General features: G+C 47.7%; 1 protein-coding gene and 1 long non-coding RNA gene across 5 annotated transcripts in view; one reads left to right on the forward strand and one right to left on the reverse strand.

The window, feature by feature from the left end:
* LOXL1 (lysyl oxidase like 1) overlaps positions 1–6,976 on the reverse strand; it is a 24,522-nt gene extending 17,546 nt beyond the window's left edge. Inside the window, exon 1 of the mRNA XM_077123833.1 lies at positions 5,444–6,976. Coding sequence (XP_076979948.1) covers positions 5,444–6,611 — 1,168 coding nt within the window. The 5' untranslated portion in view covers positions 6,612–6,976. The remainder of the gene's footprint in view (positions 1–5,443) is intronic.
* LOC143652312 (uncharacterized) lies at positions 5,623–27,701 on the forward strand. 4 transcript variants are annotated; one of them, XR_013160558.1, is made up of 4 exons: positions 5,623–5,714; positions 8,069–8,246; positions 26,008–26,080; positions 26,206–27,700. It is a non-coding gene; the product is annotated as an uncharacterized LOC143652312 (long non-coding RNA). The 4 variants fall into 4 exon arrangements; XR_013160559.1 differs by lacking the exon at positions 5,623–5,714 and adding an exon at positions 5,743–6,107 and having other exon boundaries at positions 8,069–8,256; positions 26,206–27,701; XR_013160556.1 differs by lacking the exon at positions 5,623–5,714 and adding an exon at positions 5,747–6,107 and having other exon boundaries at positions 26,206–27,699.

Raw genomic sequence — 27,701 nt, forward strand, 5'->3', positions numbered from 1 at the left:
TCCCCCGCAGGAATGCCCGGCCCAGGAATTGGAAGCAGGTGTGGGCCGCTTGGACAGGCCACCCGCCTTCTCTCCCCTGCTCTTCCTTCCTCTCCTACCCCTTTCAGCTGCTGCCCTGGGGAGTTTTCCATTAGTTCTTGGCTTGGATAGGAAGTGAAGTGGACCCTGGCTGACAGCTAATGGGTAGGGGTGCCTCTTCTGAGACTGGAAGATCTGGACATGGGTGTCTCAGGGGTAGGAGAGTGGGGCAAGGGGACCAGAAAGCCCACACTCACAAGCCCAGGTCTGGCAGTGGCCTGGTGCCAGGAGAGCCCCAAGGACTCTCTACCCCTTACCCCCCAACTCAGGGCAAAAATCCTAAGTTTGTGTTTTCAGGGGGTTTAGACTTTAAAACACCCCTCCTCAAGGGACAGGAGCAAGGTGAGGCTGAGGTGGAGCAGAAATCTGCCTAAGTCCATGAGTGGCCATTTATGAACTCTATGACCTTTGGTATGTCACTTAACTTTTATGAGCCACAGCTTCTTCATCTGTAAAGTGGGGAAGATAGTACTATCTGCCTCTTTTTGCAGGGATGGTCCAGTTTGAGAACAGGGGAGAGAGAAAATGGCCATGCAATTGGGTGATAAGAGGGGAGACGGGAAGTCTGCCTGGGGTGAGGCTGCTGCAGGCACCATTTGCTCAGACACCAGAGACCCCTGACTGACAGAGACACAGGAAAAGGAGCCAGGTCCCTCCACCTCTTCGCTTGTCTGACCCTCTACTGCCACTTCTTCAGCCTAAAGACACATGTGTTGTTGAAGGAGCCACCTGAGAAAGCTTGAGGGAAGGGAGGAGAAATGCTGAGCCAGGGTCCCTGGGATCAAACTGTGGCTCCACCAGTTACCGTTATGTGACCTTGGGCAAGTTACTTAACCTCTCAGGTTGCCTCAGTTTACCCATCTGCAAAATGGGGATAATAATAGTTCCCCCTCACTGGGTTGTTAGGAGGATTAAATGACTCTGATTGTAAAGGTCCAAGTACAGCACCAGGCACAGAGTAAGCATGATATAATCGTTTGTTAAATAAGCATTATGAGGTCTGGAGTGAGAATGACAAGACTTCCCACCTTAAAAATCACACTGGGGAGGGACTCTGTTCCCAAAGCCCTTCACACCCATGACCCTATTTTATGCTGTCACAACCAGTGCCTGGAATATAGTAGTCTGCAGATATCTATTGAATGAATGATCAAATGAATGAGTGAATGAATGAGGTAGGCAAAGTAAACAATAATGCATAAAAATAATGCATGGTGGTTAAGAACTCACGATGAAGAGCCACACAAACTCAAATCTTGCTTTCACCATTAAGAGGATGTGTTGCAGTCCGTAAGTGGGCCTGTCCTCTCATCTGTTAAGGGGAACTGATAATAGTACCTAGCTTCTGGGGGTCGCTGTGGGAATTAAGGAAGACAATGTGCGAAGTGTACAATAAATGCTAGGTAATTATGGCTCCTGGTTGCAAATTGGGGAACTGAGGCCCCGTTTGGCTCACTGGTCTTTTCAGAACACCACAGTCCTTTGAGCATCATCCTGGGTCATCTTACTGCGAGACAAAGAACAGAGGTTCAGTTTGAATTCCGGCTCAGCCTCAACCTACTGTGAGACCACTCTGGACCTCAGTTTTCTCATCTATAGGAGGAGGCTCTTCACCTCACTGGGAGGTCCTGAGGATGAATGAAATTGCACACTTAAGTCACTAAACTCAGCAGGTGCTCTTTAGCAAATGGCCGAATTGGTATCACTATCCCACCTTAGAGCTCTGACTCGGGAAGCGTGCGTGGTGGAGGCCTACTTCTGCCTACTCCAAGGCAGGCAGGGAACCGGGGCGGGCAGCTGGCCTGGGGCAGCAGGAGGCCCGAGGTCAGGCCCAGGTGAGCGTCCCCTCTGTTTGGGCCCAGGAGGCTCGACAGAGAGAGAGGCCAGAAATAGCACAGTCCCCATGGGAACCGTGGAGGCCTGAGAGAAGCGATGAGAAGGTAAGGAGGAGGAAGGACATGCCTCAGGTTCTGAAGAGGTAGGCTAAGTGTTTAGGTTTTGTCCTAAAGGTCTTAGGGAGCTACAGAAACTTCTTGAGCAGGGGAGTAACATGGTTAGCACTGTCAGGGTTTATCTAACACGTAGGATGGACAGAAAGGGAGAGACTGGTGACAGGTGTCTCTCCTGGTCTCCACTGGCCATGCAAGGACAGCGATGGAGGACAAATGCTGAGCGACACTGACTCAGCCCCTGAGGATGGCCAGGGCATCCCACTCCATTTTACATTCACAGGACGGCCAGAGCTGGTAAATCAGGCCAGGTAGGAGGGAGGCGTGAGGGGAGGCCAGGGAGGAGAGCTGCGGTCTTCGGGAGCTTGGGGAGATCTTGGCCGACTATGAGACCACCAAGGGTCTGAGGCTGTAGGGGGGCAGCAGCAGGCGCAAGGAGGACTGGAGAGGAGGGCCAGGCAGCGGTTGAGGGGGAGGCCACGTGGGGCCTGCAGAGCCCAGGGGGCCGGCTGGGCCTGGGAATCAGCTGACCACCCTTTGGGCCTCTCTGCACTGACGTATTGCAAGAACCAGGGAAACACCCGGCCCTGTCTGGGTCTCCATTTCCTCCTCTCATTCTTTCCAGTCACACGATTCAAAGCTCAGGGCAATGGTGTTGCAGGACGCCTTGGGCAGCCCCCGTGCCCCGTGTGGGAGGGAAGAGGGTGCAGGTGCCGGAGGAAGGAACGGGGCTCAGGACAGGCACTGGGAAACCACCGAAACCTGGAAGGACGTGGGCGGCACGCACATGTGTTTGGTGTTGTGAGGACACGTCCCCGCCCACACGCGCGCGCACACAGCCTGCCAGCGCCGGCCTCAGACCCCTTGGCGTGTGGCCAGGAGGAATGAGGTCAGATTTGGAGAATCCGCCCTGGGCTCCCGCACCAGGCCTGGGGGTCTGATCTTAAGGACAAGGCTTGGCCTTCCTCGCGCTGGGATTTTCCATGGTCCTGACCTAGCCGGGTGGGGAGATGGCTTTGCTGGCTTTCTGGCCTCTTCCTGAGCCCCAAACTGGCTTTTCCCCCAGCACTGCCACATAAACGCTCCCACCCCACTCCCAAAACTCAGGGAGGTGCTGAGGAGGTGCTGAGGGACCATTCCTTGCTGTAACTCTCAAGCACCTTCTCCTTTGGGAGGTAAGCCCTGAGCCTCCAACCCAGACTGGGGAGACCCCTCCTCTGGCTCCCATAGCTCCACACCCCCTTCACTTGTCCAATGGAAGTGCGCCCCACCATGTGCTCCCCCAGGGAAAGGCCTCGGTTTGATGCACACCAGCACACAAGGCTTGGTACTGACTGTACTCCATGCAGGGGAGAAATGACTTTGACCCACAGTGCACTCAGGGGCTGTGGCCAGAAGCCCTCCTAAGCACCAAGCACCCCCACTTCAGACTCAGCCTTGTCCTGGCCCATCCCATTCTGAATCCAATGGCTCCCCTTAAGTACTAATGAGCCAAAGAGGAGCCCTAGAAAGCCCACTGGCTAGGAGCCAGGAGGTCAAGGTCCAGGCCTGGCTCTGCCAGCACTGGGCTGTGCCATTTGAGGCCTTGGTTGTCTCCTCTGCCCAGAGGTGGAGCTCTGCTGGCCGAGACCCACTCTGAGGTCTTGCATTCTAAGAAAAGCTGCCACAAAAGCTTAGCACCCTTTAGAAAATGAGCTCCAGGAATCCCGGAGGCCCAGCTGTAAGATACCCTGTTGTAGGGATGCCATAAGTGTCCAGTGAGGACCAGAGAGGGGTGGGTCACAGTGGGCAGGAGAAAGCATCCGTCACACCACAGAAGGACCCTCATCTGGTTCCTGTCCTGAGCTCCCACAGGTTCTCAAAGTGGCGTTCAGCACCCGGCTCGAGTGCTAGGACTTAGATGTGAAGGAACAAGTGCCACCAGTGGGAACACTTCTGTCCCTGAGCCCTGGGCTCCCCCAGCAGCCCCCAAGGAGGCAAGAGGCCCTCCAGCAGCAGCTCTTGCCCAGGGTCAGTATGGCTGGAGACAAGGCAGCGGTTACTGCTGCTGGCAGAGGCAGAGGAGCCAAGGCTGTGGATTTGGTACCCGGGTCCCTGGGCCCACAAGGCTCCACTCTTCCCTAGTGAGCCTGACAGGGTGGAGCAGACAATAGTGGGTAAAAGGCACCCTTCGTAGCCCAAAAGAGGTGGGACGGGGCGGAGAACATATTCAGGGAGTGCTGAGTGGAAAACCCTGACCATAGCTGACCACCCTGCAAGGAGAGAAGCAAGAAGGGGACTTCTAGAACAGCAGGGGATGGGCAGATAGCCTTCCACCCTGGCCAGTCCAGCAGTTGGCTCTTACCACGGAAGTCCCACCAGCACAAGTGGAGGGCACCCATCTAAGGGTCCAAGGCTGCTGTTCTACTGCCTCCTCGTGTGCAGAGCAGTTGGGCCTTCCCAAGGCTGGGTCATATCATCACCCACCATGAAAAGCCAGCCAGGTCCTGTGCACCTAGGGGCGAGGTGAGTGAGAAGAGTGGGCCACTGGCCTGGGATGATCAGGCCATCAACGATCAAGATGAGTAATATTTTGATGCAAGTTTTTTTTTAAAAATCAAAATGAATGCAAAAAGTACATGATGAATAAAATATCAAAAGTTCAAATAAAGACAGGATTGGTCTTACTGATTTTTCCTTTTTCCTCAGGCTCCAATATAGCTCTAATCAAAATATTGCATTAAAATATTAGTAATCTTCATTACTAAGCCTTTGGGTGCCCCCTTAAATTCTGTGCCCCAGGCCAGCACCTCACCTGGCCCTTTTTGGTCCTGCTCTTGCAGTCTCCCCCCTTCAGGGAGCTCTAGGTCAGCTAGCCTGGGCCCCAGCCTGGGCCAGTTGTGTCCCCTGTAACCTCTTGCTCATCCAGACCAAACTCCCATGTGCCCAGTGATGGGGAACTTGCCACACTTTCAGAATCATCCCCTAAGGCCTTTTGGCCCCCGAGTTTTTGTTGCTCCTTGCTTGTGCCTCACCCTGTGGAGCTGGCATAGGGCACTCCACGGACGGAGGACTTGCCAGGAATGGAATGAGGGAGAGGCAGTGAGCAGGGTGCCTTCCTTTGTCCCCAGATGACCCAAGCCGGGTCAGAAAGGTGCCTCTTCCAGAAGCTCAACTCGTCCCTCTCTGCATTCCCCCCTCCGGCCCCCTCCCCCAAGCCAGGGTGGGAATCTAGACCTGCCCGGCCAAATCCTGGCACTGGTGATGCCTGGATGTGGGAAGGCTGGGAGGTGGGATATCACTGAGGCTGCTGGCAGCCCAGGGGTGGCCTTGGTAAAGGATGGAGGGGAGGTCTGGGCGCAAAGAACAGTTCACCAAAGACCAGGGGGGCGGACGGAGGGACCTGTGGCCCCGGTGCGTCGGGGACGGGTACTCACCACGCCCATTCTGGTTGGGTCTGTACACGCTGCCCACGCTGAGGCGGCCCTGGTGCGCGCCGTTCCGCTCCCCACCGGGCGGGGGCGCGTCGGAGCTGCGCACCGGCAGGTAGGGCGGCTCCAGCACGCGGAAGGGGGGCTGCGGCTCCACGGCCCGCGGCGGGACATAGGCCTCTGAAGGCACGTTGGCGTAGGGCGGGTACCAGCCGAGGCGGGGGTCGCCGGCGTAGGCGCCGCCGTTGGCCTGCGCCGCGTCCGGGCTCGGGTCCGGGTAGGCCTGCTCAAAGCCCGCGGTGCCCTCGTGGTACAGGCTGTGCGAGTAGCGGCGGTCCAGGCCGTCGGGGGCCTGCGGCTGCGGCTGCGGCTGCGGCGCGTAGGGTCTTTCCGGGACCGGGGCCGGGGCGGGGTAGAAGCCCTGGGGCGAGTACTCGGGCTGCTCCTCGCCGCCGCCGTACTCCTCATAGCGCCCCCGGGGCTGGAAGGGGTAGATGACCCCCGCCGAGGCCACGGCCGCCGCCCCTGCGCTCATGCCGCCGCCCGCGCCGCCGCGGTAGTACACGTAGCCCTGGTCGTAGGTCCGCGCCACCGGGTCGTAGTTCTCGTACTGGCTGACGAAGGGCGCCTGCGGGTAGGGGAACTGCTGCGGGAAGGAGAGCGGCTGGCGGTAGGTGGTGGCGAAGGCCGAGGCCGAGACCGAGGAGGAGGCGGAGCCCCCATGCCGTTGCTGGGAGACTGAGGTCCGGGCCCGGGCCATCCCTGTGCTGTCCCCGACGGCCACTTCGCGCCAGTTGTCGGGCACCTGGCCGAAACCGAACGGGTGCCGCGCCTGGCCGCGCACAGTGTCCGAGCCAACGCGTCCGGGCAGGGGCAGGGACGGGGCCTGCCGTCGCCGGAGGCCTCCGTGGCTGCGCCGCTGCGAGGCCTGGGGGCTGCCCGCCAGTAGCACCCGGGAGCTACTCTCGGAGCCCTGAGGCCTGGCCGGCACGTACTCTGAGCCCGAGTTGAGCAGGCTGTACACCTGTCCGTTGTTCTCCCACTGGATCAGCTGCCGCCAGCGCCCTGGGTCTGAGCCCTGCTCCGGCTGTGCCTGCTGTCCGTGCACCAGGACGCAGAGACAGGCACCCCACATCAGGACCCCCAGCTGCCAGCCGGCTGGGGCCAGAGCCATGGTGGCCCCTCTGCAGAGGCGTGGTGGACAGAAAAGCTCTCAGAAGTGGCCCCCTGTGTGTGCTTCTCTTCCCACGGCCTCGAGGACAGGACGGCTTCTTGCCTGCCCCAGCTCTAGCTTTGTCCATCCTGGCCTTGTCCCGAGCGGGACGGCTCCTCCGATGACAGCATTTCGAGGCCAAGGAGTCAGGGCAGGGCAGGGGTGGTGCCCAGGGCTGCACGAGGCTCTCTGCAGGGCACAGGGTGGGCAGGACCGCCTGGGGGCCTTACATGGCCAGCCCAACACTGGCTGGCCGCTGGGCTGGCGCTTTCCCACTCTGAATGAATAAGCAACAGCCTGGGAGCCCTGGGAGGTTTCGGGCAGCTTGGTCCGCCTGCTGGGGCCTCCTCCGCGGGGCCCTATGGCCCGCCGGGTTTTAGCTATTTGGCCTGTCCCACAGCTGCTGTGCTCAGTCCCTGGCACTCCCAGCCAAGCCACAGACCTGCCTCTGAGAGAAGGAAAGAAATAGGGAGTAGGAGGGGGCCTCTGGGGACTCAGTTTTAGTAAGTGGGGCCCTGGCAGGCAGAACAGGGCTGGGGAATCAGCACCATCAAGTCCATTCCTCTCTTCTTCGGAAGAGGAAAGAACCCAAAGTTCTTTGGTGGTCTCCTCCTTTCTTACTAGGCTTCTTGTTTGGGGCCTTGAATGTCCCTGACTCCTGTCCACTCCAGTTTCTCCTTAGGATCCTTGGGTTGTCTTTCCCCTTGCTCCCTGAAGCCAGCTCTAAGAGACATTCCCTTATTGATGAGCCTCAAGGGGGCTAGAGCTTCAGCTTTCTCCCTTCTTGGCACACCTCTAGCCTGACTGTCCCAGTGTGTGGAATGGTGGTGTACTGCTGAGTCGAAATTGTGAAATGATGGGAGAGAGGAACTTCTCAAACTTCACATGTGGTTTCTGTCCTTCATCTCTTGATTCCACATGGCCTGGGAATAACCTGAGTGTACATATGAATAAAATGAAACCCAGGGGCTGCCTTTGATATGGGATGGGGGTCATTTTTTTTTTTTTAACATGGGCAGGCACCAGGAATCGGACCTGGGTCCTCTGGCATGGCAGGCGAGCATTCTTGCCTGCCGAGCCACCATGGCCTGCCCTGGGATGGGGGTCACTTGAGAAGCCTTTAATCTAAGCATGGTACAAAAATATGGAGCATTCAGGAGAACTGGGACCTTGTCCTACTTCAGTGATTAATTTGTTGGATGATCTTGGGCAAGTCATTTCCCCTCTCTGATCCAATTGTCACATCTGATTAATGAAAGATTAGACCAGGTACACTGTTAGGAGATGCTCCATTCCTTCTGGGATGGTGAAAATAGGAGGGGTCCCAGAGGTTTGACCACTGTGGCATCTGAGAAATCACACTCTGAATTTTGTTATTGAGGCTTCATATGAACTGTATTCTCTACTCTTGCACCCAGGAACTGGAGAACAGAAATTCCCCTCTTGTAAGAAGACACTGCAGACTCCTTCTCTACTTTGGAAACATCTTGGGAGGAGACAAGTGGTGCAGGCTTTCCTTGGAATCTGCAGACCTCCTCTTTGTCCCCCTCTCCCCTCCCAGTCTAGTACCTGTTCACCCATTGCATTGACCTTCAGGTAACTCAGGGTATGCATCTACCCTTTAAATATTCAAAATCCAGACTGGGGATGGGGCAAGGGTGGCAGTTCAGCAACCATTCAGCATAGACCCCAGGCAGGAGGGTCTAGAGCAATTGGTGTGGCTTAGGGCACTAAACAAGGTGCCCTGGATGGGCTCACTGAGGGCCGGTACCTGGAGGGTTAAGCCTTCCCTCCCTCCTGCCTGCCCCCTGCAGTGCTGGCCTCAGCTGCTTGGAATCCCTGGGGTCCTGTGCAGCTCTCATGCCAGATGGGCAGCAGCGCCAGGAGAGGAGGAGGAGAAGTGGAAACAGGCCTCAGGATACCCCCAGGCAGGGAGGGGAAGGGAAGAGGAGGAATGGAGGGAGGACGGAGGATGGTGTTGAAGTAGGGGGAGCCCCATTGGTCTGGAGTTGAGAAGGCACAATCCCTTTCCTCCAGCCAAGCAGGGGACAGGGGCTACCCCAGGGCATGGATACTATGGGGAGATGTCTAGATGAACAGGGCACTGGCCATCCTGCTCAGCCGGCCTTAGCCTCAGAGCCAGCTCTTGGCGTGAAACCCTAGCCGATGCTGGCTCCTGCTCCCTTTTCTTTTTTCTTAATAAGGTCGAATCAGAGTGAGTCAGAGGAGCCAAGTTTCCTGTTAGGCTCTCTGTTTGAGTAAACTCCACTCTGAACATAGCTTGGGCCTCCAAACAGCCTCCCCAGGCCAGGGCTGTGGCCCTGCCAGCCGTCCCTGCTGAAACCGGAGGCCCCGGGGTCCTGGCCTGGCTCCTGACCACTCCCCAAGGAAGCCTGTTAAGCTGTTAGAGCTTCAGGCTCTTCGTCTGTGACCTGGGAGTAATAATACGTCTCGTGGCATATTTGGGAGGATGAAATGAGAGGATCATGGACCTGCGTGAACAATGGTGGCATGCAGCTGCTGTTTTCTTTCTCTCCTCTTGACTCGAGAGAGAAGGGAGGCGTTTGTCTCCCTAGGACCCCCCACCTCTCATTTTCTCTGTCCCTTTTCTTGTTTTTATCTGTCTTCAAATTCTTTCCTTGCCAAGGAATAGTCTTGTACAGGGCAGGGTCTGAGATGGCATCTCCTCCAGGGCTTGTCCTCTTTCCTCCACTCTCCTCCCTCCCTCTGACCTCCTTCTCCCTGCCAGACTGTGTCCCCTGCAGTGGCTGATAGGCCCAGCTGGGCTAGGGTCAGGGCCAGCAGCTCTGTGCCCCAGGAACCCAGCCTGGTTCTCCTCGCTATACTGGGGGCAAGGCCTTGCCTCAATAGCTGGAGGTATCCTGGCATCCTTAGGTTGAAACCTGCAGAGTGAGGACCTGAAAGAGACCAAGGCAAGCTGTGAAGGGGGGAGGTCAAAGTAGGGCTTGGGCTTCCTCACACCAGGCTGGCTGGGCTGAGCTGCTGGAAGGGAGGGATAGGAGTTTCAAGGCTGGTTCCTACAGGCTGGAATGCATACCCAGGGAGGTATGTGATTGAGGCTAGCTGCCCATCCCTGCCAATCGGAGCACCCATGACATAGGGCTGAAAGAGCCTGTTGACAGTGTGCAATTAAGCCCCTACTGTGTGCCCAGCTCTGGCCAAGTTGCCTTATTTCTGGGGCTCCCATGGAGCAGCCATGTCCTGTGACACTGTGATGGAATTGCAGGCTGGGGAGAATCAGTGCGGGAAGCAAAGAGGCAAGAGGTCTGAAAAGCAAAAGGTCTGGAGAGCAGAGAAGGGAGCAGAGCCATGGAATGTCTCATGGCTTTGCAGACAAAAGGACCCAGAGGCCCACTATGGGTTAGAAGGTTTCCGTTGTTAGGGATGAGGGATGAGGGCAGACCCTGGAGTGCCCTTGCTCTTCGCCTCCCAGACTGGGCAGTCCTGTGTCTCTGCCTCCTCCCCATGATCCCTGATTGCCTGGGCACCTGGGCAGGCGGCTCAGGAAAGGCTGTTGATGGGATTTATGCTGAATTGGAAACGTAAGTCCCACCCAGACCAGCAGAGCGCTGTGCGGGCCCAGCTGCTGCCTCTGGAAAGTGGGGCTGGAGGAAGTGCTGAGTGAGGAGGCAGGCGAGCTGGCATACGAAGCGCTGACTCTGCAGGGACAGGACCACCGAGTGACCACCGCCAGCTGGGCCCCAGGCCCACCCCACCCCACTGCCGCATCTGGCATCGGAGCAGGGAGGCAGAGGGGACTTTGGTCCCCAGAGCCAAGGCAGCTGTGGTGGGGGGCCCCGCGGAGGGGCCAGGGCCCTTTGTTTTGGAAGTATCTCTCTTGAAGGCTGGAACTCAGGGGCAGCCCGGAAGTGGGGGGAGGGGAGGTCAGAGCCTTTGGGAGGGACATCTGGGGAAAGGGAAGGGAAAGAACCCACCCTTTTCCAGGACCCAGAGGAATTCGGGGGCTCCGGCCACTTCCCATTTTATTTTCCCTCCCGGCCCTCTGGACTCCCTCCCTCACAGTTCCCTGGGGAATTGGAAATACCAAGGCTGATATAATTGTCTGGGCATTGAGGTCAGGCTCCAAGAGGCAGTAGGGCCTCTCCAGCCCCCTCGGTCACCAGCCGGCCAGCTTCTGGTACAGACCTGACTCTGTGGCCTGCTGAATGGGAATGTGCCCTGTGCCCCACTCCCACCTCAACTCAGCCCTGCCCAGGGCTGGTGGAGGAAGCAGGGGGGCCGTTGATAGAGGATTTGACCAGGCCAGGGGAGGAGGTCTCACCCCAGGGACCTTCCCTGGTAAAGGGATTTTGCTGTCGCTGTTGGGAATGAGGTGGAGCATGCTTAGCTCAGGTACGGGCTGCTGGGTGGGAGGGCCTGTTCCGTCAAACAGCTCTTAGGGTTTTGGTTCAGGCATGGGGTGGGATAGACCTCAGTCAGCATGGGGTAAAGGGGAGGAGTTAAAAGAGTTCCCTTGGATTACATCCTGACCAGGTCTAGAGAATTAGCAGGAATCTAGTGGTTCCGATTAATAAATAGCCTGCTAAGGCTAAGGGAAGACTGCAGTCCTATTATCTCTCTCTCTCTCTGTCTCAGCCTTTGTTTTTCTGCCTCTGTATCTTTAACTTTCGCTTGCGTCTCTCTGGATTTCTCTTGTGTTTACTGTTTGTTTGCTTATTTCTTTTTTTCAATACCCCCTCCCATCTTCTCCCATCTTCTCATTTATTTTTCTCTGTCTCCCTCAGTCTGTCTTTGCCTCCATTCTCTGCCTCGCAGACTCCATCTGTCTCTATTTCTGTTTCTGTTCTCATCTCACCTCGTTTCATTCATGTGTTCATTCTCGAACTCTATGTCCCTCAGTCTGTTTTTGTCTCTGTCACTGTATCTTGTGTTCTCCATCTGTCTCTATCTGTTTCTGTTCTTTCACATCTCTCTCACTCATTCACTCTGTCTGTATCCCTGCGGATGTTTCTTCCAGTTATTCATTCATTAATCCACTCACTCCATCCGTCAACCTGTTTCCCCGGTGCCTACCGAATGCCAGGTCTGGTACTGGCCACGGGAGTTACAGGGAAACCAGACCGTTTCGGGGGCCACAGAGCCCACAGTCTAGTGAGGTGGCAAATGTGTGAGTAGACAAGCACAGATGGGTCCTGGGTGTTGGTGAAGACCCTGTGCTGGCTTGCTGTGACCTCTGAGAGGCATTTCTCTCTCCTTCAATCTCGATGTCTGTCTGTCCATCCTTTCATCCTTCTGTCTCTGTCCATCTATGACTACCCCTGTTCATCTTCATGAGGAACTTTCTTTCTGCTCTCCGGTGCTTATTTCCCTCTGGGGGTGGGGAAGGCCATGGAACTGAAGAGGGACAGGGGGTTGGGATGAGAGTGGAGGAGGCCAGTGGACAGGGCAGTGCCCTTGGGGGCAGCCCTGCCAGCCGCACCTGCCCAAGCGCTGGGGCCTTGTTCACCAGGACACAGCTCTGCCCCAAGACACTGCTTCAGGGAACTTCAGGTCACAGCGATTTCCCAAGTTCCACCCAAGCCATCTGACACTTGGGATTCTCTTCAAAAAGTGTATCCTTGAAGGCAGTTCTTGGGTGAAATAAGGTTTGTGGTCATGGTGAGGATTAAGCTGCTACTGTTTTTACAGGGTTGGACAAAATATGGCTCTTTACTGATAGCATTTCCTTTCCTTTAGTGCATGTGACTCCCTGACCTCCAGAAGGCTGGAGTTTGGGGGAAGAAGGGGCTATAGGGTGATGAAAAAGGAACGAAGGCAAAATATCAGCAATCTTCTTAATTTTTAAGATGACTTCTTACTTCAGATAGCAAAAGAAGTGTATCAATTACAGGAAATTTGGAAAATATAGACTAAAGAGGAAAAATAACTTATCCTATAACCTTGAGAAAACCACTATTCCAGGTTTTATTTCCTTACTTAAAACAATCGGGGTCACGTTGCCAATTTTGTTTCATAACCTTCTTCATTGGTTTAATGATATCTGATGAACATTTTCCGATGTCAGGGCAGCTACCACGACCCACTTCTTTAATAGTCACGTTGATCACAGGGGCTCCCACCTGCCCAGGTGAGGAGGTGCTCCAGCCTCTGCTCTCTGGGCTGGGTGGGGGACCTGCTCAGGCTGAGCTGCACACTCAATAAGCATCAGCCTTTATTCGTCCTTTAGCTTAAATTTTTTGGAAGTTGAATGGCGAAAAGGTCTGAATGTTTCTAAGGCTTTGGCACAAATTGTCCAGCTGCCTCCAGAAAAGTTGCCCCCATTTACTTGACCCAAGTGCTCCTGCCCTCATCGATACCGAGTACTGCCTTTTTAAATGCGCATCAAACATTGGATAGGTTGAAAACAAGGTAACTCATTTTTTTGGTGGCCGTTCTTTGATTACTTGTGAGAATGAACATTTTGTCCCATTTTTGACCTACCAACTGGTCTTCCACCCCTACCCTTGTGTCCCAGAAGTCTATTCTCGACATAGCAGCCAGAAGGATGTTTTTAAGACATAAGTCAGATTTTTAACTCTTCTGCTTAAAACCCTACAGTGTTTCCCCTTTTCACTTGGAGTAAAATAATTCTCTTGATGGCATTTGGCACCTTGTTTCCTCATGGTTTTCCACCGCTTTCCCCTCTTACCCTCTCTGCACCCGCCGAGCTGGTGTCCGCACTGTCCCCTCAGTACACACATGACGCACAGGCTCCACTCACTGTATCCTCTGCCGTCCCTGCAGCCAGTGGTCTCCACTTGTTCAGGACTTTGCTTGAAAGTCACCTTCTCAGGGAGGCCTCGCCTGACCCTTGTGCTCTCCACCCCCCCACTCCGTATCTTCTGATCTTACTCTGCCTTTCTTTTACCGCAAGTACTTATCACCCTCTAAAATACTCCATCATTTATGTGTTTATTGTCTGCTTCCCCCACTAGAATGTAAGTGCTATGAGTACAGCGACCCCTGTCTTGTTCACTGCTGTGTCCCAAGTACCTAAAACCGTGCCTGGCACGTCGAAGGTGTTCAATAAATATTTGTTGAACAAATGAATGATGAATTTCCTGTTCAAAGATTCTTTGACTCTTTTCTATTGGTATATTCATCTTTTTTGGTATTGATTTATAAGGTTTAGTATATTTAGCATCTTTTTCATATATCACTCATTGTCACACAGCGTGCAGCTAATTTTTAGAGCTTGTCATTTGCCTCGGCATTTTTTTGCAGTTTATTGATGTGCCTCATTTTTAAGCTGTCAAATTATTAAGCTCTCCTTCATGGTCTCAGACTTTATTGTTGTATTTGGAGTGAGTTTTGCCTTCATCAAGAATCTATACATTTTTGTATGGGTGCTCTTAACACCATGTGTGCCAGTGCAGGGTTGCCCGCCTTTTCTCCCTGTTTCCGGCGTCCTGAACTCTGGCTGGGTGCTTTGTCATCGCTGCTTTCAACTTCCCTGCAGTACCTTGCACTGCAGCCTGGCCAACTCTGGGCACACACTGCAACAACTGCCTGAGCAAAGGTAAAAAGAAAGAATGCTTGATTTTTAAAGTTCATTGTTGCATGCTTTTACTTTTTTTTTTTTTTTGCACGGGCAGGCACTGGGAAGCAAAGCTGGGTCTCCAGCATGGCAGGCGAGAGCTCAGCTTGCTGAGCCACCGTGACCCATGCTTTTACTTTTAAAAACATGTGTCCCTCCTGGGGGATTGTGGAAAGATGACAGAGTAGAAAGTGCCAGGAATCAGTCCTTCCATCAAAACAGCAGAACTGGCAGAAACTGTCTGAACCAAGTATTTTGGAGCTCTGTAGTCCAGTGGAACACTGTGCAACACTCCGGAGGAAGAAACTGGTAAATTTCAGTAAGTATCAACAAATTTCACCCTCTGTGTGGAAGCTACAGCCACCCATGTGGCGGGCAGCATGGGGACTGCAGTCAGTGCTTGGTCCAACTTGCTGCTGCCAGGGTGGCCTAGTTCTCTAAATTCTGTGGGTTTGTGATCTGGTCACTGATCACTGCATTGGATCATCTACTAAAGACCTCTGGGGGCTGGCTGGCTGTGAGCGTGGCCATTTTTCCAACTGCCTTCAGGCAGAAGTGGCAGAAACATCTTAAAGAAGCAGTACCTATTTTTTTTCTCTGTTTCATCTTTCTGTTTCCCATTTGGGAGCAAAGTAGTCTGAAAAAGTCACAGATTGATGGCCCCAGCGTTCAACAACACCAAGACCAACAACAAAATAAACTAGTAATCCCAGAGGAGTAGGGGACTAGATTTCCAGAGTAATGAATACATAATAATCAGAAAATCCAGCTCTCAACAAAAAATTAGAAGCACACACAGACGCAGGAAAGTATGGGTGAAAAAAGAATTTGCCAGAAAACATTCCTAAAGAAGCTCATACATTGGAACTATTAGTCAAAGATGTTAAGTGAACTGTCGTAAATATGTTCATTGAGCTAAAGGAATTCATATACAAAGAACTGAAAGAAATTAGGAAAACATTGTCTGAATAAAATGGTTCAAAATTATGGAAAAGAGCCAAACAAAATTTTGGAGCTGCAAAATACGATAATTAAAATGAAAAACTCATCGAATGTATGCATATTTGAACAGGCAGAAGAAAAGATCAGTGAACTTAAAGACATGATGATTGAAATTATCCAACGTGAGAAGCAGAAAGAAAAAAAAAGAAAAATGAACAGAATCTAAGGGATGTTTGAGACACCGTCAAATCTATTGTCATACCTATTATTGAAGGTCCAGAAGAATAAGAGAGAAAGGGACAGAAAAAGTATTTGAAGAAATAATGCATGAAATTTTCCTCAATCTATGAAAGACATGAATATACATATCCAAGAAAATCACTGAACTGCAAGCAAGACAGACACTAAAGAGATCTATATCGAGACATGTTGTAGATCTTGAAAGACAGATTTTGAAGGCAAGAAAGAAGCGATTTGTCACATACAAGAGATCCTCAGTAGGATTAATAGGGGATTTTCCATCAGAACCAATGGAGGCCAGAAGACATGAGATGGCATATTTAAAGTCCTAAAAGAAAATAACTGTCAACAAAATTTTATATCTGGCAAAATCATCTTTCAAAAATGAAGGAGAAAGCTAGAGTAATTAAGCCTGGGTATTGACATAGAACAGACATAGAGACCAATGGAATAGAATTGAGAGTCCAGAGTTATGGCTAATTGATTTTCAACAAAGGTACCAAGTCCATTTAATGCAGAAATAATGGTCTCTTTAGCAATTGATGCTGGGACAACTAGAAATCTATATGTAAAGGACCAAATGTGACTCTCGTGATATATGAACTTAATTTCACAGCCAAGGATTTGAATGGCCATTTCTTCAAAGGAGATATTCAAATGAACAATGAGTATAAGAAAAAATGCTCTATATCATTAACCATTAGAGAAATGCAAATGAAAACTACAATGAGATGCGAATTCACATTCACTAGGATGGGTATTATTTTAAAAAGAGAAAATAACAAGTTGTCTGTAAAAATGTGGAGAAATAGGAATCCTTGTACATTTTGGTGTAAATGTAAAATGGAACAGCTACTGAGGAGCCCAGTTTGGCACTTCCTCAGGAAATTAAACATAGAATTACCATATGAACTGGCAGTTCCACTTCTAGGTATATAAGGAAAAGAATTGAAAGCAGGGACTTGGACAGATATTTGTACAACAGTGTTCATAGTGGCATTATTCACAATAGACAAGAGGTGGAAGCAACTCAAATGTCCATGGAAAGATGAAAGGATAAACAAAATGTAGTATATCCATACAATGGAATGCTATTTAGCCAATAAAAAAGGGGAAGTGCTCTATAAAATGGTAGAGCCTTGAAGACATCATGTCAAGTGAAATGAGCCAGACTCAAAGAGACAACTATTGTATGAGTTCTTTTATATGAAATACTCGTCATAAGCAAATTCATAGAGACAGAAAGCAGAATAGCAGTTATCAGAGGTGCTGGGAGAGGGGATGGGGAGTTATTGCTAAAGGAATATGAGTTTTGGTTTGGGATGATGAAAATAATCTGGAAATAGGTAATGTACTTAATGTCAGTGCACTTACTGTCAAAGAATTGCCCACTTAAAATGGTTAAAATGATTTTTATGTTATGTCTATTTTACCACAACTAAAAATAAATTATTTTTTAAAGTGAATAAAAATAATGTATAAACTTTCAGTTAAATTTTCTTCTAATTTAATTCTTTAATCGAATTTATCTACATGCATGATGAGAGTTTAGAACCTAACTTAAAAAAAATGATTATCCAAACATGAATCATCAATGAATTCATCATTTCTCAGTGATCTGAAAATCTGAAAGGCCACCTGTACCATACCCTGAATATTTTTATGTGTTTGACTCAGCTTTCTGTCCTGTTCCATAATCTATTCCGTCAGTTATCAGATCATTCTTATATCAGGGTTGCCCAATTTTAATAATTGTGATTTTTTAACGAAGTTTAATAACTGAGAGTGCAAGTCCCCTTTAGTCTTTTGATAAAAATTGTTCTTGGTTATTGTTCCATAAATTATTCAAGATGAACACTAGTTTTTATTTTCCCTAAGATAAACATACAAAAAAAAATCCCTCTGGGATTTGGAAATGAAATATATTTATAGATTAACTTAGTGATGATCAGCTTCTTTCCAACATTGAGTGTTTCCATCAGGAACATGGAATATCTATTATTAAAGTCTTTTTAAATGTTTTTTCTTCAGTGAAGTTTTGTTTTGTAGATGAATATATGCATTTGGTGCTTATTTTTATGAAATAGAGCAATAGTATTTGTGGCCAGAGGCTTCTGATATGGCTCCGGGTGACCTTCACCTCGTGTAAATGTGGGTTGGACCCAGTGACTTGCTTCTAATGAATAGAATATGGCAAAAAGGGATGGAATGCGAGTTCTGGAATTAGGGTATAAAAGACTATAACTTCTGTCTTGCTAGCACTCTCTCCCTGGTCCTCTCCCTTGCTTATTCCAATGAAGCTGGCTGCCCTGTGGTGAGCTATTGATAGGTCCATGTGAGAAGGAACTGAGGGTGGTTTCAGGTGACAGCCAGCGAGGAGCCAAGGCCCCCAGCCCCGCCACCCCCAAGTGAGCCCAACCACTCCTGCCAGCAATTGCTTGAACCTTCTTGGAGGCAGCTCCTCCCCCAGCTGAGCCTTCAGATGAGACCATGCCCTAGCCGACACCTTGACTGTGAGGAAGGTGAAACCGAGGACCCAGCTAACCCAAACCCGATCCCTGATCTACAGACACTGTAAGATAATAAAAAATAATAAATTATTATTTTTAAGCCACTCAATTTTGGCATAATTTGATGTGCAGCGATAGATAACTAAAAAAGGCATCTTTTTGCATTGTGTGTCCTGACAGGTTTTTAGGAAATGGAAAAGCTAAAAATTTTTATACTTATTTTATAACCAGTCACTTTATGAAGTTTTTCTATTCTGATATTATATTTATTATCTTGTTTTTTCCAGGAAGACAATCCTAATTGCAAATAACTATAATTTGTTCTCTTTTCTATAATTTTTCTGTCTAATTGCATTAACTAGGATCTTTAGACCAATGGTAACTAATAGGATGGTAGAAAGCTTTGTGTGTTTCCAGAATTAATAGGAATGTTTTTTGCATTTCACTCTTTTTGGCCTTGGTTTGGATTTAATATTTTTTGTCATGTGAAATAAGTGTAGTTTGATTTCCAGTTTGCTAGAGCTTTAAAAAAAATTCAAGAATGGATGTTGAAATTTAACAAGCATCTGTTCGGCATGTAAAATGATCTTTTTCTCCTTTGACCTATTGCTGTGGTAAATCAGTTAGTTCACTGCAGTTCTAAGGGAAGATCGTCCATGCATTCCAGGAATGTTTGCTCGTACTGAATTCTTTTAATATATTGTTGGACTCACAACAATAAACAATAAAATTTAATCAGAATAAATTAAACTTATTCTGATTAAATTTGTATTGGGATTTTATGTCTGTATAAATGGGATTGGTGGTACGAGCCACTCATTCATTCTGTCTCTCTCTTTCTCTTTCTTTTGTGCCATTTGTGAGGTTTTAGTATCAAGGTTACTCTGGTCCTACAAAAGGAACTGGGAGTGTGTGAGCCAAGAAACATAATTCACCCAAGATGGTTTAACGAAAAGAGACTTTCGTGAAATGACTTCTTATGGAAGGGAACAAACAGGGGGTAGTGGGACGCTATAGAGTTGGGGTCGGAAATGTGCCCAGAGCTCAAAAAGAACTCCAGCTTGGGAGAAGAGGTCGAGACAGAAGTTGAGGTTGTGGAGGGACATGGCTATTGTCCCTAAAGTGGGGAGAGAGCAGAGAGGATACACAGACCCTTCTCTCCTGCCACACTCTAGCCTCCTGCTGGTGCCCCCGGCTGTCAGAACTCAACCAGAAGCTGCATGTCAGGGAGCCTGCGTGCAAATGCAGTTTGCAGGGGGCGGCCTTCTGGGGCACAGGGCAAGGCGGGGAAGGACAGAGATAGGACTGGGGGTGAGGATGGCTAGAGGGGTGCATCACCAGTCTGGGCAGTTGTGGATCTTTTTCTATGTTCTGGAATCATTCAAATAGCAACCATGCCAAGTAGACTTCCTTGTGAAATTATTTAGACCTAGCAGCTTTCTTTGTCGAGGTAATTCTCGACAACCTTAAAATATGTGTTTTTTAAAAAAGCGATTATTCAGATATTCGATTTTCTATTTATCCTTGAGGCAGTTTTGATCACTTATATTTTCCTAGCAAACCGTCTATTTCACTGAGAGTTTTCAAATTTAATAAATAGAAGTAGGCCTGGTATTCACTTGTATCCTTTTTGACCCAGTTGTTATTTGAAAGAGCATGCCAACCAACAGAATATGGCCTGTACATTTGCTGTGTTCTGAAATATGTTTAACTTTTCTAGGTTGCTTAATAGGTAATAGACATGTACTTTTAAAGGGCTTTACTTGAAAAGATATATTCTGTATTTTTAGGATATTGAAGTTTATACTGTGTATATCAAATCAACCACATTCATTATTATTTTTCACCTTATCAATTTGAATGGGTTTCACACTTTAAGATGTAAAAGAATCACCCATGGAATTCATAAACATGGAAATTCCTTAGACATACTCTTAGATGTTTGGATTCACGGTTCTGCATCCCAGATGACTCTGATAGGGCCACACTTTCACTTACGCTGTCCTATGTCCTTGTTAGGAAATAAGGTTCTCCTATTTCCTGTTAAGAAATGAAAATAAATGTGCTAAGATGTTGAACTGCTTTTGTTTTCCTGTAAATTTCCTATGCTGCTAAATCTTTTTTATTTTACATTCCGGCCTACATTATTTAGTATAAAATCTTACTACTTCCGAATGACCCAGGAATTCCCCTCCTAAGTATATGCTCAAAAGAATTGAAAGCAGTTGTCTGAACAAATCCTTGAACATGAATGTTCATAGCAGCACTAGGCACGATAGCCAAAAAGTGGAAACAACCCAAATGTCCACCCATGGATGAGTGGTTAAACAAAATATGGTGTATCCATACAACAAAATATTACCCAGCCATAATAAGGGATGAAGTCCTGACACATGCTACAATCTTGAAACATTGTGCTAAATGAAAGAAGCCATATACCAAAAGGCCACATATTGCATGATTTCAATTATATGAAATGTCCAGAATGGATAAATTTGTAGAGACAGGAAGCAGATTGGTGGTGGCTAGGAGTTTGCATGAGAAGGCAGTAGGAAGAGCTAGCTTAATGAGTATGAAGTTTATTTTTGGCGCAAAGAAAATGTTTTGGAGTAAGGCAGAAGTGTTGGTTGCAAAAACATTGAAAAAGTTCTACTACCACTGAACTGTGCACTTTAAAATGGTGAATTATATGTTATGTGAGTAAAGAAAATGTTAAAAAGAGGTGTGTAAGGCAAAAACAAAACAAAACAAACAAACCCACAAATAAAATGCATGAACGCATTCTCTACTATTATAGAGATTTTTCCATTTCATGATTTTTGCCTTAAATTCCACTCTATCTCAAATTAATCTTAAAACCACTCTTTTTGGAAATGGCTTTATTGAGGTATGATTCACATACCATACAATTCAACTATTTTAAGTGTGCATTTGAATGAATTTTAGTGTATTTATGGAGTTCTACAACCATCATCATAATCTAATTTTAGAACATTTTCATCATCCTGAAAAGAAACCTCATGCCCATCTATGGTTTCTCCCCGCTTCCCTCTTCCCTGAACCCCAGACATCCACCAGTCTACTTTCTGTCTCTATAGATTTTTCTTTCCTAAACAGTTCATGCAAATGAAATTATATAATATGTGATCTTTTGTGTATGGCTTCTTTCACTGAGCAAATGTTTTTGAAGTTCATCCATATTGTAGCATCCTTTTCATTGCTGAATAGTATTTTATTGTATGGCTATACCACATTTTGTTTATCCTTTCACCAGTTAATGAACATTTGGGCTGTTTCCTTTTGGTGAATACTGTTGTGATGAACATTCTGTACAAGTCTTTGAGTTGATATGACTTTGTTTCTCTTGGGTAGGTATTCAGGAGTGGGATTTCTGGATCATGTGTTAAGTTTATGTTTAACTTTCTAAGAAACTGCCAAATTGTTTTCCAAAGTGCTGTATAACTTTACACCCCCACCAGCAATGTGTGAGGAGGGTTCCAATTTCTCTACCTCTTCAGCAACACTTGATTGCGTCTCTTTTATTATAGCCCTCTTACTGATGAAAGATAGTAGATCATTGTGACTTTGATTTGCATTTTTGTAAGGACTAGTGATGCTGAGCATATTTTCATATGCTTATTGGCCATCTATATGTCTTTTTTTTGGAAAATGTCTAATCAAATCCTTTGCCCATTTTTAAAATTGGGTAATTTTTATTTCTATTTTGAGATGTAAATGTCCTTTATATATTCTGGATTCAAGTCCCTTATTGAATATATGATTGGCAAATATTTTCTCCCATCCTGTGGATTGTCTTTTCATTTTCTTGATAGTGTCTTTTGTAAGAAGCCCGTTTTAAAATTTGTACTTGCCTGGTAAATCTGTGCTCTCCTCTTTCTCTGACACTCTCAGGTGCTTTGTTTTAAGTGGGTCTCTTAGAAAACATATGGTTTCTTGTTGCTTTTTAAGTCAATCTGAGAAATTTTGCACTTTTAGTAGCAAAGTTTAGTCCATTTACATTTATTTTATAGCAGATATGTCTGGGTTTGCTTCTGTTTGATTATATTCCTCTGTCTGTATGTGTGTGTTTAAATTTCCTTGTGTGAATGTGTCGTTATTGGTTTTGTGCAATTGTTTGTTTTGCTTATTTCAATATGGGCTATGTCTTGTTTCTTTTTCCCTTTTTTTTCCTCTAGTGACATGGGATGTCAAGTTTAAAAAATGTAATAGTGATTATAAATCATTATAGCAAAAATTATAGGACTTGAATATACTGCTCTGCCTTTATATATCAAGAAATAAGCATAGCTTTTACAACCTCCCATTCCTCTGTCCCCATTTTTCAACTTTTTACTGGAGTAATCTGGGATATTATTTTTGATACTATGTAATTATACTGGAGTAATATATATTTTTTACATTGCATGTCTTCTGAGAATTATTTCCAAAATTAACTTTCTATTTATTTAAACATTGTGTTAATGCTTAATATCTTGCCTTTCTGTCTCCAACCTACACTTCCATCCTCTGCTTTGTGATATGGGGCTGGGACTGTGCCACTTGTATTGCAATATTTCCACTCTCTCAGGACCAGCCTCATTCCATCCCTTCTGCTTCCTCAGGGGCCCTCTCCTCTAAACATTTAACCTTCACTAATACCATCTTCTTTCTGTTGTTCCCCCAGCCCAAGGGGTAGAGGCTTCTTCCTGAAGTTACTATCTCTGTGATACCTCGATGCCCACCCCCTTTCCCTCATCACAGATCTCAAATTCCTGGCTAATAATTATTCATAATAAATTCTCTCTGTTAAAACAACTGGTAAGGGTTCTGTCTCCAGGCTGGACCCTGACTGACATATACATAAACATGTGTTTAATAAGTTTTAATATGCATTTCCGGGTCTTTCATAGAACTTCTCCCAATTAATTTTTTTTGGCTTACTTTAATTTTGCTTATTTTGAGTCTTGCTTGCTAAGAGTACTTCTCTGAGTATTTTTGTCTCTGTGAAATGTAGCAGCTTGCAAGGTCTGACATGGATGAAGGTCTTTTTCTTTTGGGTTCATGCATAAATGCACCTAGAAGACTGTTGAAATCTTAGGTAACAACTGTGAACCCCCAAATCTGTAGAACGCTGGTACCCAAAGTGTACTCCATTGAGCTCTATGAGAAAGGGTTTCACAAGCTAATAAGCTTGGGAAGCTGTGCTTATTAAGATTACTGATTGAACAACATGCATGGACACTTTAAAAGCCCTGAGAAATCTCCAGTATAGGATTTTGTCTTGTTTTGCTCAATTTAGCATTTCCCAAGTTTAGTTTATGACAGAAACTTTATATTTTCAGTGTAAGTATGGGATCTCTCTTCTAATGATATGTTTTAAGAAATGTTGCTCTAGATGTTGTTCCCATTTTTTCCTCTTGATGGGTGTTATAGAATTATTTCTTTACCCTTAAAATTAAAAAATCTGCATGGTATTTTTAAGTGTTCATTTCTTTTCATTAATGTGACTTAGAAAAAGAGGAACCTTTTACGTTTATAGGCCTAGGCTTTTTGCCATCTCATAAATACTGTTTTCTCCTTGGATTCTTAATTTCATTTCATGTGTTCCATCTATGCTTAGGGTCCCAATATCTAACATGTTCTCTCTCTCCGTTTTCTATCCCTTTGGCCTTTTCCTTGGCATTCTTAAAGTGTTTCTCATATTTGTTCTCCACATATACAGCTTCAATTTTCTGAAGTTTCAGTTTTGTTCTCTACCATTTTAATGCAATTTAAAATTTTACTGCTGCGGTTTTAGTTTTGTTAAAGCATTTTTTTTTCTCTTACATGGTTTGCTCTTCATTTCCACCTGCCACTCAGCCAACAGCTTTCTCATTTCATTCTTTTCATCTTGCTTTTCAACGCTTGTTTCTCAGAGTTCGTGTTTTAATTAAATCAAGTGAGTAAAAAACATGTGGTCTGAGAGTTATATTTCTGTGATAAATCTTTTTCCAAGAATTTTATCTCTCTGCCCTTTGAGTGCCACATGCTCTTCTTTTTATGATGCAGAAGCTTTTCAAAGACTCTGTGCATTTTTTAAGTGGGTATGTGTGTATGTGTGTTTGCTTTTTCCTTAAAGAAAAAAAGTTTTATAAAATCTTATGATTTCCCATAAAACGAGGGGGAAGGAAGTGGGTTCTCTTTAGCTCACTGTCCACCTGGATGATTTTCCAATCATCTTGTCATAATTAGGCTGAAATTATGCAAATGCAAATTCACATCATCTGTTGGTTACAAACACGAACTGCCTGTGACACATGTCCCTCCATTCATCATCTGCATTGATCTGTGGGTCTAGCTGGCTGGTGGGGGCTGTGAGTGTATATATTCTGTTTTTCTTTCCCACTTCAAGTAGAGCCCCACTCAAGGATCTAGTTGGGGAACAAAAGTGGAAGTCAGCTGTGATCAGGCCCAGTGGAGCATCTTGCCTCCTGATTTAGGGAGATCAATGCTCCAGGGCCCAGTTGTATGTGTCCAGTGTTTTAGATTGCCAGGATGTCCCTCCAGAAAAAAAGAAATAAAAAGTATAAAGAAAAAACTCATGCATACCATGCCCCTTACCCTTCCCTCTCATTGATTGCATCCATCTACCCAATATATTTTAGCTTTTATTTCCCCTACTTTTTTTTCTGTACTCCTTATCACTTCCTTTCATTGATCACTAGCATTTCAATCTGAGTTTATTTTAATGTTTGTTCCCCCTATTATTTATTTATTTTCAATCCACATGTTTTACTCATCTGTCCATACTGTAGATAAAAGAATCAGACACAAGGTTTTCACAATCACACAGTCACACTGTGAAAGCTATATCATTATACAGTCATCTTCAAGAAACATGTTACTGGAGCACAGCTCTATATTTTCAGGGAGAGAGCCTCTTTTGAACAGCTATCACTCAGGGCAGCATGGAAGGGTTGGAATAAGCCACAGAGGTAGATCCACCCGGGAACAGTCATGTGGGGAGGAGATTTGCTTCCACATCCTTTCCTGCCCCTCCCCCCATCTCAGGGATGCCTAACGAGGAAGGGGTAGGAAGGGTCTAGAACGGAATAGACCCCCTCCCTCTGAGCCAAGCAACTGGAGGTAGGATGTGAGCAGGGGCAGAGATAGGGGAAGGAGATGAACAGGAACAATCTTGATCACCGAAATGAGTGTCCTAATAGTAGAATGTGCCAGGGGAGTTAAGGGATGCAGCCAAGAAATCATTCAGATCCCCATTGCCCAACAGGAAAGGGGATTTCAACACAGCACAGTTGGGGGACAGCTATTAGGGAAAAAATTGCATGTTTATACCCTAACAAGTTGAGCTTCTACGATAAACCTGACACATTTAAAAAACCTAAAAGTAAACGAATAAAACAGCTTTGGAAAATTTTTGGTGATAGGAGAGGGACAAAAGCATGGGATGGGAGCATCTGTGAGTAAAGACAGATGGAGGAGGCTGTCAGCAGGGGCACTCAAGGGGCTAGAGGAGCAAGCACCAGTAGTCCAACTCAAACTAGCTAAGCAAAAATGGGGCTTCGTTAGAGGGATCCTGGAGCATCTCTCAGAATCTAAGAATCAAATAATTGAACCCAGGGAAAGTCAGTGATGTAGGTGGGCACCAGCGACAGCTGAAACTAAGGATGGAACCTCTCCAAGCCCTCAAGTTTGCTTCCTGCTGCAGGTCAGCTTTATTCTTTCTTCTCACTGCAGACTGGTTTTGTGCACAAGGCAGAGAACATGGCCACTGACGGCTTCCAAGTTTTGTAGCTTGGAGGTTCTGTCACAGGATAGAACTGATTTTGAATGGTCTCAAGTCTAAAAGCACCAGAGGAGGGACTCCTTAGCCAAGCTCAGGCCACATGCACAGCCCTGGTCCCATCAGCCTGGGCTAGGGAGGGGTGGAAGCATCTCAGAAGGAGGTGGGAGGGAAGCCACACAGATAAGCGGGAAGAGAGAGGGTTAGTGCTGGTCAGGGAATTGCCACTGATCCACTAGAGTGTCTGGCTGTTGGACATTGTGGCCCAGGCTGGCCTTCTGCAAGGATGTGACTCTGATGACCCACCACTCCTCTCCCTCCCAGGGTGCTGTGCCAGCTGCAGAGTCTCGATGGAAGTGTGCCCTCACCCCTGTGGAGCCCGTGGCAAGCGTGACAGGTAGCCACAGTAATAAGAGCAAACATTTGTTGTGTGCTTATTATGGGTCAGCCCCTGGGGCTGTGCTTGTATGAGTTTTTGCATCGAATCCTCCTAGCCATCGTATTATTTCCCCCATTTTGCAGAAGAGGATGCAGACTTGGAGAGGTTAAGAATCCAGGCCCCACAGCTGGGGAGCCGCAGTGCTGGCACGCTGCCCAGGTCCGTCCAGCTCCGAAGTCCACGTTTCCAGCATCAGGCTCTGCTGCCTCCAAGACTGCAGGTCTGGGGCTTGGTATTTGCAGAGAAAGGTCTTCTGGGCCTGGGTATATTTTGTCACAGTGGACTTACAGGCATCACTGCCAAAGCCTGAGAATCTCCCCGGAATTGTGCCCTTCATGCCACCTGGCCACGTGACCACGAGGGCTCCAGACCACCAGCAGAGGGGCTGACTTTCCCGTGAGCAGCTGCTGTGGGCAGGGCCGGATGCTCTGTCCCAGGGGCTTTGGGCACAGAATGGGCCCGGTTCTCCTCTTCTCCCTCGGTCTCTCATCTCCTTTCCTCCCTCCCCTCTCTCCTAGTGTTTTTCTCTCCCCCTACACCTGGGGTGGGGTGGCATGGGAATCCCCAGGCATCCAGAGACTGCTCCACTGGTGCCAGCCGGGTCCAAGGCGGGCTGGAGGCAGCGCTGTGGTCAGCAGAGGGCGCCAGAGCCTCTTCACACACCCAGGCCCAGGCCAGGCCAGGCTGGGAGAGCAGAGAGCAGGGCGGTACCCCCGTGTCAGTCAGCTGGGGGGCTGTGCACCCATGTTCCCAGCCAACAAATGTCACGCGCTCTCACATGTGTGTATGGTTGTGTGAGAATCTGTGTGTCCTTGTGAATTTGCATGGCAAGGTGTGTCTGCGTCTCTGTGAGTGTGCCTCTGCGATGGTGAATACCTGGGAATGCTTGTGTGTTTGTGTGAGTTGGTATGCCTTTGTGGGTATTGCAGTGTGTGTGTGTGCATGTGTGTGTGTGTGTCTACTTCACCCAGGCAGCACATCCGACAGCACCCTAGTGTCAAGGAGGAAGGCCGGGGTCAGGGGTGTATGGTCAGCTTCTGTGTCCAAACAAGCCACTGGATTTTTACATATCTCAATAAAATCATTTTCTGGGAAGGCATTAGAATTCTAGCTTCTCTTCTGCGGGATAGGCAAAGGATGACTTTCTGTGAAGAGAGGGGAACACAATTATCAAACCCTCCCTCTGTGCCAGGCCCAGGCTGGAAGCATCACACCTGTCGTCCTGGCGGCCCGGTGGTCCTGAGAGGCAGGCAACACTGACCCGCCATGGATGAGGACCACGAGGCTCAGGGAGGATAAGCAACTTCCCTGAGGACACACAGGTAGGAAGTGGTGAAGCTAAGATTTGAACACTCACCTCTTTGATTCCACAGTCCATGATGGTTTCACACCTTTTAAACCTGCCCTCTCAATCCTGTGTTTTCCTTGCATGCAGCTGCCACCAAAGACAGGCTTGACAGCAGCCCAGTGGAGGTCCCCGGAGCAGCAGCTGGCTCCTGGTTGGAATGACCGAGCTGAGAAGCTAATGTCAGGGGACAATTTGTGGCTGATTTCTAGGACTCAAGGAAGAAAAGACTAT

This window comes from Tamandua tetradactyla, chromosome 12 (genome assembly GCF_023851605.1).
Source record: "Tamandua tetradactyla isolate mTamTet1 chromosome 12, mTamTet1.pri, whole genome shotgun sequence".
NCBI lineage: Eukaryota > Metazoa > Chordata > Mammalia > Pilosa > Myrmecophagidae > Tamandua > Tamandua tetradactyla.